At 40.9% G+C, this 12865-nt stretch overlaps 2 protein-coding genes across 6 annotated transcripts; both read right to left on the reverse strand.

Moving 5' to 3' along the window:
• Positions 1-994: 994 nt before the first annotated feature.
• On the reverse strand, positions 995-8622 carry LOC116196658 (TMV resistance protein N-like). 5 transcript variants are annotated; one of them, XM_031526513.1, is made up of 9 exons: positions 8472-8622; positions 7140-7211; positions 6223-6692; positions 4965-6078; positions 4467-4760; positions 3665-4347; positions 2420-3512; positions 1932-2225; positions 995-1775 (listed from the first exon to the last, which is right to left on the reverse strand). In XM_031526513.1, exons 2-6 carry the CDS (start codon positions 7179-7181, stop codon positions 4066-4068), a joined length of 2202 nt encoding a protein of 733 aa, XP_031382373.1. In that variant the 5' UTR covers positions 7182-7211; positions 8472-8622; the 3' UTR covers positions 995-1775; positions 1932-2225; positions 2420-3512; positions 3665-4065. The 5 variants fall into 5 exon arrangements, with proteins under 5 accessions (XP_031382373.1, XP_031382370.1, XP_031382372.1 ...); XM_031526510.1 differs by adding an exon at positions 7902-8192 and having other exon boundaries at positions 995-2225; positions 8472-8621; XM_031526512.1 differs by adding an exon at positions 7902-8199 and having other exon boundaries at positions 995-2225; positions 8472-8619.
• Positions 1489-3966, reverse strand: LOC116193856 (TMV resistance protein N-like). The gene is made up of 4 exons (XM_031522602.1): positions 3665-3966; positions 2513-3512; positions 1932-2225; positions 1489-1797 (listed from the first exon to the last, which is right to left on the reverse strand). Exons 1-4 carry the CDS (start codon positions 3964-3966, stop codon positions 1489-1491), a joined length of 1905 nt encoding a protein of 634 aa, XP_031378462.1.
• Positions 8623-12865: the final 4243 nt, after the last annotated feature.

Genomic DNA, 12865 nt, shown 5'->3' on the forward strand with positions numbered 1-12865 from the left:
GTCTTCAAAAGAAATTCGAGGATGGATATTATGCATGAAAAGTATTTTTCAGTCCTGAGTATCATCCATAATTTTGAAAAATTGAATTTAAAGCGCGTAAGGCTCGAAATTCCCTTCTTTTTAATCAAGCATCAGAAAAATGATGTGGGACCACCATTGCTTTCAGAAAAATCAAGGATCAATGTTGTGCAGAAAAATATTTTTCAATCCAAGGTATCGTCCCGAATTTTGAAAAATTGAAGTTGACGCATGTAAGGCCTAAAATTCTTGTATTTTTCAATCAGATGTCTAAAAAAATGATTCGGAACCACCATTGAGTTCAGAAAAATGCGTGGATCAATTTTATGTAGAGAAAATATTTTTTGGCCTCGAATGTTGTACAAGATTTTGAAAATCGAGCTTGACGAGCGTAAAGCCCGGAAAATGTCCCGTAGAGCATTTTTTAGAAAAATGCAAAATTAAAGTTAAATAAATGCCACGAGTTCAGAATGTATTGAGGAATCAGTTAGAAATACTTCTCTTCGATGGATGACAGAAATGATGATTTGCCCCTTCCGCTCTTTATCACGCTAGCATGTCGGTTTCGAATTCTCCTTGTACTGTGATCCTTCGCGTATCGCTCCCGCCACCTAGTTCACACGACTGACCCAATTGTGGATGGTAACCCGGGATTTACCAGGTTTTCCTTCCGTCAATGCCCAGGTTGCTATCAAGATTGCTGCTACTGCTCCCTGCTTGAGCTGGTGGGCCAAAACGGGATGCTGACATCCTCCAAACTTCACATAACACTAATATAAAATCTTAGGAAAGCCTCTCTTACAACATATAGTATCATCATTTAGTAAGTTGCTTTCTTTCAATTCAATCCAAGTGTATAGATAGAAACCAATGACTAGCAATACAAGGAAATCAGAAATAACGCTATCAACACCATCTTCTTCTTCTTCTTCTTTTCTTTTTTTTTTTCCAGCACAATTAACACTTGATTCAAAAGTTTCAATTTGAATTCCACTTTTAATTTCTCCAATTTAGCAATTCAATTATACCACGCACTTCAATTCACAAAGGAAAGTACACAATTAAATAAAATAGCGTCCCAAAACTCTAAGCTCAATAATCTGTACCCAAAACATCAATAATCTAACACGGCTTATTTTTAATGGACATCCTCGATGAAGAAGAGGTAGGCGGCAGTGCTGATTGTCGAGGAAGAAGCCGCCATTCCATTGCCCCGCTGAGATAGGAATTGAAGGAAGTGAGGTTCTGATTCCACTGCAGATCCGTTTCCAAGTGATGAGGATGAGATGGAATTGAGGACGATTTCCATGGAGATCACCAGGGGAGAGAGCAGAGACGAGCAAAGAGGGGTTGCAGATGAGAGTGGAGGGGAGAGAGAGAGTGGATGTGGCAATTTTAAAAATATATTAAATGGAGCAAAGTCTAAGCACCCTATCTAATGAGTCTGGAATTTGAGCAAGCAATCCGCAGTCAGTTGGCGCCGAGGGCCTCCAGATTCCCCAGCTTGTCTGTACCTCTCAGTATAGGTAATTCCTGTATAGAGGTTCCATCAACCAGAAGCTCAGTCAGTGCGTCCATTGAACCCAACTGAGGCAAATGTTCGAGTTTCGTGCAGTCCCTTATGTCTATGGAGACTAGAGCGCTAAGTAGCTCTATTGATGGATCAACGGAGACCAAGTTGCGACAATTTCGAAGAATCAGTCTCTCTAAAGCTGGAAATTCTGAGAAACCGGGTGTTCTTGTTAGATGGTTGCATTCTGTAAGATCAAGAACTTTTAGCTTCACGGCTACCCGAAGGAACGAAAAAAAATTTAAAAGATGGGGAAGAAAGAGAGATAATATTCTCTTCAGATGATTATTCAGCTTGAATCGCATGACCGAAACAGAACCGGGCAAAAGACAACTGTCGGTACCTTCATCAAGCTCCAGCCGGCCCAATCCTCACTGACCATGCTCCTCGATAGATCGAGGACAATTAGGTTCTTCAGATTTAGATTGGTCGGCAGCGTAGGACTGAAGTTGCAGAAGTGCCAACTCAGCCACCGCAGGTTCAGGAGAATACGCTCAAAATTTCCACTGAGATTAGCTTTATCTAACAGAAGGATCCTCAAGATCGGTAGATTCTTAAACTGATCATCCTTAAAGCAGAGATCTTCCGAGCGGAACTGATATCCTTCTAGACTGATGGCTTCAACTTTTGTCATCCTCTGCTCCAAGAAAGGAAACGAAATTAATAGTGCTATGCTAGACAAACCTGTATTCTTGTACCGAAGACAATACTGCTATGACAAAGCATCAACTTCGATAAATGGATAGAAGCACAAACACACATGGACACGCATACACATATCCGAGGCAAAAACTTAGCAAAGCAGATCTGATGTTCATGAGCTTTCATTACCTCCTGAGGCTGCCTCTCTAATAGATACATCACATCTTCACTGGGTCACAATCTACTCTGCAACCGTGGCTCTTTATAGTTTTCCTCTCTTACAATTTCCCTACCAAGGTCTCTGAGAAGGTCGTGCATCCATAACTTACCGTTATCTGTTATTCTAATCAATGACTTAAAGAGAAGGATCTCAATTCCAACTTTTGGGGAAATCTCACATGCAATTCTAGCATCTGTGCCGATGAAGGAACATGCAATATTAAGAAATATCTCCTGCTGCTCCTGATCTAAGCCATTATAACTTAACCTCAACTTTTCTTGGACATTGCTAGGGGGTATCTTCTTCAATTTCTCCAGTGCTCCTTGCCATATATCCTTGCGCCCGTTTTCCAAAGATAAACTAGAACCTATTACCTCAAGAGTCAAGGGGTGACCTCCAGTTGTCCTCACAATATCCCAAGACAAGTAAACAAAATCAGGTGTCGGTAAGCCTGTTATAAATGCATGCTTGCAGAAGAGTCTAAAAGCTTGATATTCACTCAGTAGAGTGTGTTCATAGATATTCTTTATTCGAAATAGATCTAGAACTGTCTTTTCTCTGGTTGTAACTATAATCCTGCTTTCTGGACTAAACCAAGCAAGATCCCCAGCTAGAGCCTTGAGTTGATCAACTTGGTCAACATCATCCAAAAGAATGATTGCTTTCTTTCCACGGAGCCTGTTCTTGAGCTCCTGGGTTCCTTCATTCGTATTTGCAAAGTCTTCACACTTACAATTTAAGATGTCGGATAGTAGCTTGCTTTGCAAGTACTGAAGACCCTTGTGCTGTGAGGATGTTTCCCTAATGTCATTGAGGAAGCAAGAGGATTCAAATTTCTCCAACAGTTGGTTGTAGACAACTTTTGCAAGAGTTGTTTTCCCAATTCCACCCATGCCCCATATTCCAACAATTTGAACACCTTCCTTTCCAAGCTCCAGCAATGTCTTGACAGCTTCGACATGATCATCGACTCCTACCAAGATATCAGTGACACCTAGATAAGGTTTCTTCAGACAGTTAAGAACCCTTACAAGCACCTTTTTAATGAACTTTCCCTCATTCCTGAAAGGTATTATAAATTCATGAAGCATAAAATCAAGTCAGTACATTAATTCATACAGAAACTGGAAACTATAAACTATTTTTAACCGATTGAAAACTGAAAAATAAATTAGAAAAACAGAAATGAAATGAAAACAAGACAAGGGTATTACCCGTTTGCCTCTTTCTTGAGTTCAAACCCTTTCAGTTTCACAACCTCTTGGAGAGCATTCCTCCACTCCTGAACAGTCTCGAAGTCGTAGTTTTTCTCGTGCTGGGTAAAGGCTTTAGCATAACTCCCTGTCTGGTACTTAACTTCATCTGGCGTGATGTCTAAGAAAATGGATATGATCACGTGCTTCGTCTCATCCTTGAGCTTCATAATCTCCGCCACCTCCCTGAGACACCACTTACTCGAAGCGTAGTTCTTTGAGAAGATATGTATGCAGATTTTTGACTGCTCGATTTCCCTCATGAGCGCAGGCCCGATCTCTTCTCCAACTCGGAGCTCTTCAATTTCCCTTAAGGTTTGGACTCCTGCAGCTATCAGGCAACGGTATAGGGAGTCAGGGAATCATTTGCGAGTGTCCATTCCCCTGGAACTCAAAAAAACTTTATGATCAACCAGAAGCTCAGTCAGTGCGGAACCCAGCTGAGGCAAATAATTGAGTTTCGTGCAGCCCCTTATGTCTAAGGAGACTAGAGCGCTAAGTCGCCCTATTGATGGATCAAAGGAGACCAAGTTGTGACAAGATCGAAGAATCAGTCTCTCTAAAGCTGGAAATGCTGGGAAACCGGGTGTTCTTGTTAGATGCCTGCATTCTGTAAGATCAAGAACTTTTAGCTTCGCGGCTACCTGCAGGAACGAAAATGATTTAAAGATGGGGAAGAAAGAGAGATAATATTCTCATCAGATGATTATTCAGCTTGAATCGCATGCCGAAACAGAACTGGGCCAAAGACAACTGTTGATACCTTCATCAAGCTCCAGCCGGCCCAATCCTCACTGACCATGCTCCTCGATAGATTGAGGACAATTAGGTTCTTCAGATCTAAATTGGTTGGTGGCATAGGATTGGAGTTGCAGAATTGCCAATTTAGCCACCGCAAATCCGGTAGAAGACGCTTGAAATTTCCACAAAGACTTGCCTCTCCTAGCTGAAGGATCCTCAAATTTGTTAGATGCGTGAACTGATCACCCTCAATGCAGTGATCTTCCGAGCGGAACTGATATCCTTCTAGACTGATGGCCTCAACTTTTGTCATCCCCTGCTCCAAGAAAAGAAATGAAATTAGCTGCACTACACTAGCTAGATGATTCCATATTCTTGTGCCAAAGAAGATATTTAGCAACAACAAAGTTCTTAACTTTGATAAATGGATAAAAGTATAAACACACAGAGACACCTATATACATATATCATAGGCAGAAAATTTATTAAGCAGGTCTAATGCTCGTGATCCTTTAGTTACCTCCCATGGCTGTCTCTCTAATACAAGCATCGCCACTTCACTGTGCCACAATCTACTACGCAACCGTGGCTCTTTATAGTTTTCCTGTTCCACAATTTCCCTGCCAAGGTCTCTGAGTTGGTCATGCATCCATAGCTTACTGTCACCTGTGATTTTGATTAGTGACTTCAAGAGAAGGATCTCAATTCCAACTTCAGGGAAAAAATCACTATCAGCCCACATGGGTTTTACTATTCTAGCATCTGTTCCAATGAAGAAACATGCAATATCCACAAATATTTCCTGCTGCTCACGATCCAAGCCATCATAACTTATCCTCAACGTATCTCGGACCTTCATATGGGGTTTCTTCTTCAACTGCTTCAGTGTATCTTGCCATATCTCCTTGCGCCCACTGCTTGTAGATAAAGAAGAGCCTATTACCTCAAGAGCCAGAGGGAGCCTTCCAGTTGTCCTCACGATATCCCAGGACAAGCCAAATAAGTCAGGTGTCGGCGAGCCTTTTATAAATGCATGCCTGCAGAAGAGTTCAAAAGCTTGACCTTCACCCATTAGTGCGAGTTCATAAATATCACTTACATGAAATAGATCTAGAACTTTCTTTTCTCGGGTTGTAATAATGATCCTGCTTCCTAGACCAAACCAAGCAAGATCCCCAGCTAAAGCCTTGAGTTGGTCGACTCGATCGACATCATCCAAAAGAATGATCGCTTTCTTGTGACGGAGCCTGTACTTGAGTTGCTTGGTTCCTTCATCCGTATTCGCGAACTCTTCACGCTCACATTTTAAGATGTCGGAAAGTAGCTTGCTTTGCAAGTACTGAAGACCCTTGGGCTGTGAGGATGTTTCTCGAATGTCATCAAGGAAGCAAAAATAATTAAATTGACCCACCAGTTGGTTGTAGACAACTTTTGCAAGAGTTGTTTTCCCAATACCGCCCATGCCCCATATGCCAACAATTTGAACAACTGCTTCATTAACCTCCTGCAATGTCGTCTTGATAGCTTCGACATGGTGATCGATTCCAACCAAGATGTCATTGACATCCAAAGAAGCCTTCTTCAAACTGATGAGAACCCTTGCAAGCACCTTTTTAATGAATACTCCATGTTTCCTGAAAGGTGCGATTAATTCATGAACCAAAGTTAGTAGACAAATTCATTTAAAAGCAAAAATCTCATAAACTATTTTAACCTATGAAAGCTGTAAAACTAATTAGAAAAACAAAGTGAAATGAAAACAAGACAAGGGTGTTTACCCATTTGCCTCTTTCTCGAGTTCCAACCCTTTCAGTTTCACAACCTTTTGGAGAGCATCCCTCCACTCCTGAACAGTCTTGAAGTTGTACTTTTCCTTGTGCTGGGCAAAGGCTTCACCAAAATTCCCAGTTTGGTGCTGAACTTCATCTGGCGTAATGTCTAAGAAAATGGGCAGGATCATGTGCTTCGTCTCATCCTTGTGCTTCATCATCTCCGCCACCTCCTTGAGACACCACTTACTCGAAGCATAGCCCTTTGAGAAGATGGGTATGGAGATTTTTGACTGCTTTATTGCCCTCATGAGCTCAGGCCCGATCTCTTCTCCGACACGGAGCTCTTCATCATCCCTGAAGGTTTGTACTCCTGCATCTTTCAGACGATGATATAGGTTGTCAGTGAACTCATTGCGATTGTCTGGTCCCCTGAAGCTCAAAAACACTTCATACTCATGTCCAGCTTCAGCATTGACCTGAAAAGTGTGTGATGAATTAGATATTCCACGCCTCATGGGGATAATCGTGATATGTGATTACTAATCACCATGCATTAATTCATTGACTGGTCGTTCCGATGCGTACGATAATGCTTTATACTGTTTTACGGGGCTTTTTGGGTCCAAAGGAGATATCATAGTGATGTACATATGAATCTCTTTCTTCACTCTTTAAAGAGAGAAAATGCTCTCTAACTGAATTTTGGCAGGAAATTGCTCACTAACTAATCCATTGAATAGTCCTTTCCTATGTAATTTCTCTTACAGATTTTTATGCAAGTTTCTTTTCAGAGTGGTGGAACAATCCTCCAGTCTCCACAGCCAAATGGTGGCAGAAGGCGAGCAGAGATATGACAAGAATCACAGAGTATGATGCATCATAAGATTAAAATTATATCAGAATAGATGACGATATATACATGCCTGGGGATAAAGCCGATCAAGTTTTGTAGTAGCCATTTCCATTTGCTGCTTACTCCCCCCTTGCCTCCCAAGCTGATACAGAATTTCATGTATTAGATGTATGCCAATATATGATTCAATGTGTGCAAGCTATAAGGCAGGACTTCGGATATTAAATTGCAGAAGGCACTAACATAAAATAAAATGAATAGAAAAATTAATATGACAATAATTAATAGGGCAAAAAGGGATTAGGCAGGGTTCTAGGAAGCCGACTCAAGTTGACTTGTAAATTTTGCCACTCGCATGACTTAGTCTGGCATGATTTTTGTAGTATTTAAGAACATTGTGTTGAATTCCTCGAGCTGCCTAAGTTAACAATTTGGGGGATACAACTAGTTGAAGGTTAGGAGAAGGGAGAGACAGTTTCCCACTCTTCGGAAGAAGCATAACTGTCTCGAGGTGGGTCTATCTTCAGACAATTATTTCCTGAAGATGGGCTACTGTCTTTTAGGTAAATACAGTATGCTGATCCGACCGGTAACAATAACAGTTGACCATCGAAACACTTGAAAGAAAGGCCCCAAGAGCATAGATGCAGCTTCTCCGGATTTTGGCCATTGAGCATCGATTCAAGTCATAAATAATCACATCATCTTGCAAAACATTTAAGGTAATTAATGAACATTAGGCATTAGGCAGCAGCTTGAGAGCAGTGCAGTCCTGTAACAATCATCAGGGTGTAAATTTCTATATGAAAGAGGATCGTCTTTCTCGATCTACCCTGATCGGATCTGGGTCATGGTGGCTCACATCCTTCCCACCTTGCTCATGGAAGATCCTGCAGCAGAGTTCATACCTATCCGGCTACCTCGTCTGCGGCTCGAGCACCCTAGTGACCCATATGTGATCACAGGCGAGGTCATCGGGAGGAGAGATCTCTCTGCCAATTTTCTCCAAGGTCCAAGTAGCTGGTACAGAACCAGCTTGACCCCCAGGGCAGAGCCAGATCTGTGGTGGCTCGTGGGTTCATCCACGACTTCGTGTGCAACCAGGGTGCCAGGAACAAGCCACCTAGGTGCTGATAGTGAGTTTGGTTTTGGATCCATCTTTTTTTTTTTTTTTTGAAGAATCAGACAAGTTAGGGTAATTGAAAATGCAAGAAGTAATCTATCTCCAGTCTCCACAGCCAAATGGTGACAGAAGAAAGGCAGAAAGATAGCAAGAATCACAGTGTATGCCGCATAAGATTGAAACCCGCTCTATCAGAATAGATATCACAGTGTATGCAGCAGCATAAGATTGAAATGAAACACAACTATTATCAGAGTAAATGAGGATATGCATATATACCTGTGGATCTGCATCCGGTTCAGTCCGTCACTTCCGTAAACGCGACTGCCCGCCAAGTTTAACTGGAGCCATCTGCTGCTTATTTCCCTTTGCCTCTCAAGCTGCTATAGAATCTCTACATGTATGCCGATATATGACTCTTAATGGATGCAAGCTAAGGCAGCAGTTCGGTATATTAAATTGGAGAAGGGAGCTGTTCAATAAAAAAAAAGAAAAAAAAAGCAAATAGGTAATTTCGTTCCTGATTTTCACAAGTTGCATCAATTTCGTTCATAATTTATTTTTTACATCAATTTTGTCCCGATTTTTGACTTTTGCATCAATTTTATCCCTGACTTTGCACGGTTACATCAATTTAGTCCTTGACTTTTTGCAGTTACATCAGTTAGTGCTACAGTTGCATCAATTTGGTCCTTCTGTGGGGATTAGGTCCCAATGCGACATCAGTTTGGTCTCCTGTCACATCAATTTTGTCTTTGCCATTAAGTATTAATGCTGACGGTATTAAATGGTGCAAATTGTTACATCAATTTGGTCCTCGTGTTACATCAAATTAGTTTCTGACTTTTTTTTTAACCCATCTGTCTCTGTTTACTCTTCTTCTTCCTCCGCTCCTTCTCATTCTTCTTCTTCTTCGACACAAATCTCACCTGTTGCGGCCCGGCCATTCCCGAGGCTGAAAGCAACTGCTTTCAATCTAACTGATTTTGAGGCGGTGGGCAACGGGGTGACCCTCAACTTCGTAAGTTGAGGTATAGCTCATTAGGTTCTAGAGAGAGAGTTTGAAGGCTCGTTAATGGCATATCATCGTAGTTATGTTATTTGACCAAAATTGTTGTATAATTTCATTGCTTAGATCGGTAGGATGCTATAGGATCTTATAGAACCAAATTTGGTTGAGTCGTTTAAAAAATATTGCATTCTAAAGTCAGCTGCTGACATGACGAACAAATGGTTCGAGCTAGTTTTTTCGACATGTTTTCTCCATATTTTTCACTTCCATTTGATTCTAAATTGTAGCCTGTTGTTTGAGGTTTCCACAGACACCTAGAATATAGAAATCTGAGTCCTGTGAAGATAGAAACGCTCTCCCGAAGTTGACCCAATAGTTTGTCCAGTGTTGTTTGTGCTTGTGACACCCAGCAACTTCGGGAGGCTCGATTGACACGCTCTGATCTTTGTCGATGTCTTCCATTGCGATTTCGACCCTCAATCCATCCAATTCCAATTGCTTTGTCTTCTAATTCTTTGATTCCCAGTAAAAATCCATGAATTCCCATTCTAGGTCCTCTCAACATCCCTAAGAAGTCCATCTACTGGGAGGCCTCCTTCTACAGCATCCTTGTCGAGGATGAGGGCGGCCTCGGTGGGGGTTAAGGGTGGTCGAACGAGAGGGCGAGGTCGGGGCGGATCTCGTCGGGTCGAAGGAGTAAATTACCTATTTACTCAAACAAGAACTAGCACAATAATTAATTAATAGGACAAAAAGAGATTAGGCAGGGTTCTAGGAAGCTACTTAAGTTGACTTGTAGACTTTGCCAATTGCATATGACTTAGCAGAAAGACTTGCCCGTCCGGTTTTAGCAAAGGGTAGGTAAAAAGCAAAGGAGAAGTCGATGTACATAATTTCCCGGAGGTGGGCTACTGTCAGTCAATGTCATTTTGGCGCATCCGATATGCTGATCTGACCGGTAACAGTCACATTTGACCATTGAAACAAACACCTCAAAGAAAGGCCCCGGAAGCATAGACGCAGCTTCTCGGGATTTTAGCCACTGAGAAAATCGAGTCAAATAATTACATCATCTTTGCAAAACATTGCAGGAAATGGAAAAATATCCAACAGCTTGTGAACACTACAGGACAATAACCACCAACAGGATGTAAATTTGTCTATGCTACAGGTTCTTCTTTCTTGATATGGAGGATTTACAAAGATAATGCGGGTGAGAATAAACATGGGCATCGAATAAGCATCATAGATCTGCAAGCCCACAGGGAGCAACTGGAAACATATGCATCCCTTTTCACTTGACAGGACGAGCCATTTGAGATATCCTTTCATCTTCCAACAGTTCGTATGGGTCGATGTACTGCAGGGGCGACATTTGCATCTTACTTGCATCATGGATGAACGTTGGTCCAAAGTACTGCCAAAAAAAAGACAGAGCATGTGAGAAGCACGCAAAGAAACTACAAGTACAATATAATATATATATATATATATGTAAACAATGAATAAGACGTGATGGGTTATGAACAAATCAGTTCTGGAAATGGGTCAAAACCACATAATTCTATCAACAGTTCATGAAGGACCAAGCGTGAATCTTTGAAGATATAGGTTATGAATCTATGAACCATATAGGTTTTAGAACAGCCCAATTTCTAGATTCCCACAACTGACTCGACAGAAATACCTCTAAGGTCATGCTCTATACAGAAAGGGTGGAAGCTTCTATCTCTAAATAGAGCAGCCATATAAATGTGGATTGTGGACTAGTTTGTATAGAGACTCCATCCAATCATATCTTACAAACATGACCAGTCATTACCTTGTTCAACTCTATCCACAACTGAACAAAATTATAGTCTAACCCTTCCTCGATAGATAGAAAAGGCATGCCACATTTGAGCGATGCAAATTAAGGTCATTAGAGAATGTTCCTTCCTAAGGGTATGGCTTCTTTGGGACGCTAGCATATGATCATACAGCTTGTAGGTTAATTTTAAATATGAAAGGTACTCTATCATAATCATTTACTCCCAATGCCATGAAATGAAGCAAACTTTATAGATAAAGAATCGGAAAAGTAATTGAGAAAGGTTGCTTACAAGGTACAGAACAGAAAAAAATGCCCCGGTTAGAAGAATCAATGAGCCAAATCCCAGAAAGAATGTGCTCCCTATGGTCAGCAATAGTTTAGCCCGAGGAATTGGGCCCCGAAAAGAGATAAAACGAAAGTGCAGCCGTTGAGTACAAAGGGTGCATCACAAATGTGACATATTCATGGGAGGTTCTTCAATGACAAAAGAAGAAGATACTGAACAGATTGTAGTTTTTGGTAAAACTCAAGAAAATATTCCTTGACGACTGTTTGCATGAAATTGGATAGCCCTAATCGCTGTAACGGTTGATTAAGAGACGAAGATTTTGTGAACCTCGAGACCCTCACCGATGAATGCCATGGACTGCTCCCTTTGATTGGTTAAATTGGTTCCAGGGTCTGTAGACGCTGCATTGCTTCTCGAGAAATCCCTCTCTCCTTGGAACCCATCATTTGAAACCTCATTTATCCTCTTACTTTCTTCAAGGATTGAAGTAGGAGTCATGCCTCTCCTCCGTAATTCTTTCATGAACAATGATTCCGGAGGTTCTTCACCTGAAAACATTGGCAAATGCATAGTCAGATCACAAATACTTCCGAAAGCCTTCAGGGACACTGATTTTACTAAAAATGAACCACACTGGTGCAACACACCAAGAAAAGCACACAGATACAAGCACAAAGATACTTGGCAATAAAATGAACAATTACGTCTACGCTTACGTGCTACACCTCTTGCTTATGGTATTTTGATTTTCAGCAATTCCATATGATGCAGCAGAATACGTGGCAAATTGGTACCTCGAGAAAAAACATATTCTGACAACTATGTTTCGAAGGAAACGGCCTTTGGAGCACAACTCACGGCCTTTGCCGTGAAAAGACGAGATTTAGACCGAATTCCATCGTTTATGGCCTCAAACATACATTTTTATGTTATTTAAGCGTTTTTGCAATTTTAGGAAAAGTTTATGTCTTTCGTGTAATTTAGGCGTTTTAAATCATATTTAAGCAATGTAAAACCCTAGGATTTAACAGTTGTCTTTTTTATCATTCAATAAAGTTTGGAGCTACCGTACTCTTTGCCCATTCTCGGATACAATTCAAGTTGAATGCCAATTTTCTAGAAATTTGAAAAATCAATAGGGATTGAAAGTCGTAGTTTCGGTATTCTGTTGAATTAACGGTTCTGTGACAGGTTTTTTGCATGTATGAATTAACGGTTCTGTGACAGGTTTTTTGCATGTATGTTCCGTCACCATGCATCTACAATTTGCATTGGTCTTAGAAACTCATTATGCGACTGCCTTCTCCCACTTTGAGTTAGTTCTCCATGCTGGTACAAGGAACAGAAATGGAACGGAACGAAATGAAACATCACAACAAAATCATGTCCGCCCCAATTTATACGAGTGATTCCATGAGTGACATTCAAACTAAAAGGCAGTGGCCGTCTGGTTTTTAGCGTATATTTATATGCTTTAAAAATTAAAATTTTCGTTTTTTAGAAAAGCCAAAAAACATCTAGAAAAGAACAAATGGTCTCGCAAATTTATTATAGTGTTT

Source organism: Punica granatum, chromosome 2, assembly GCF_007655135.1.
Source record: "Punica granatum isolate Tunisia-2019 chromosome 2, ASM765513v2, whole genome shotgun sequence".
NCBI classification, from domain to species: Eukaryota; Viridiplantae; Streptophyta; class Magnoliopsida; order Myrtales; family Lythraceae; genus Punica; species Punica granatum.

Bases quoted from the DNA above. Each gene is read 5' to 3' on its own strand.
- LOC116193856 (XM_031522602.1), bottom strand. From the start codon at position 3,966: ATGAGGGAAATCGAGCAGTCAAAAATCTGCATACATATCTTCTCAAAG. The intron at 3,513-3,664 runs GTAATACCCTTG...AATACCTTTCAG, and splicing joins CTCAAGAAAGAGGCAAACGG to GAATGAGGGAAAGTTCATTA. The intron at 1,798-1,931 runs GTACCGACAGTT...GTAGCCGTGAAG, and splicing joins CCGGCTGGAGCTTGATGAAG to CTAAAAGTTCTTGATCTTAC.
- LOC116196658 (XM_031526513.1), bottom strand. From the start codon at position 7,181: ATGGAAATGGCTACTACAAAACTTGATCGGCTTTATCCCCAG. The intron at 6,693-7,139 runs GCATGTATATAT...CACACTTTTCAG, and splicing joins TTGATCGGCTTTATCCCCAG to GTCAATGCTGAAGCTGGACA. The intron at 4,348-4,466 runs GTATCAACAGTT...TCGTTCCTGCAG, and splicing joins CCGGCTGGAGCTTGATGAAG to GTAGCCGCGAAGCTAAAAGT.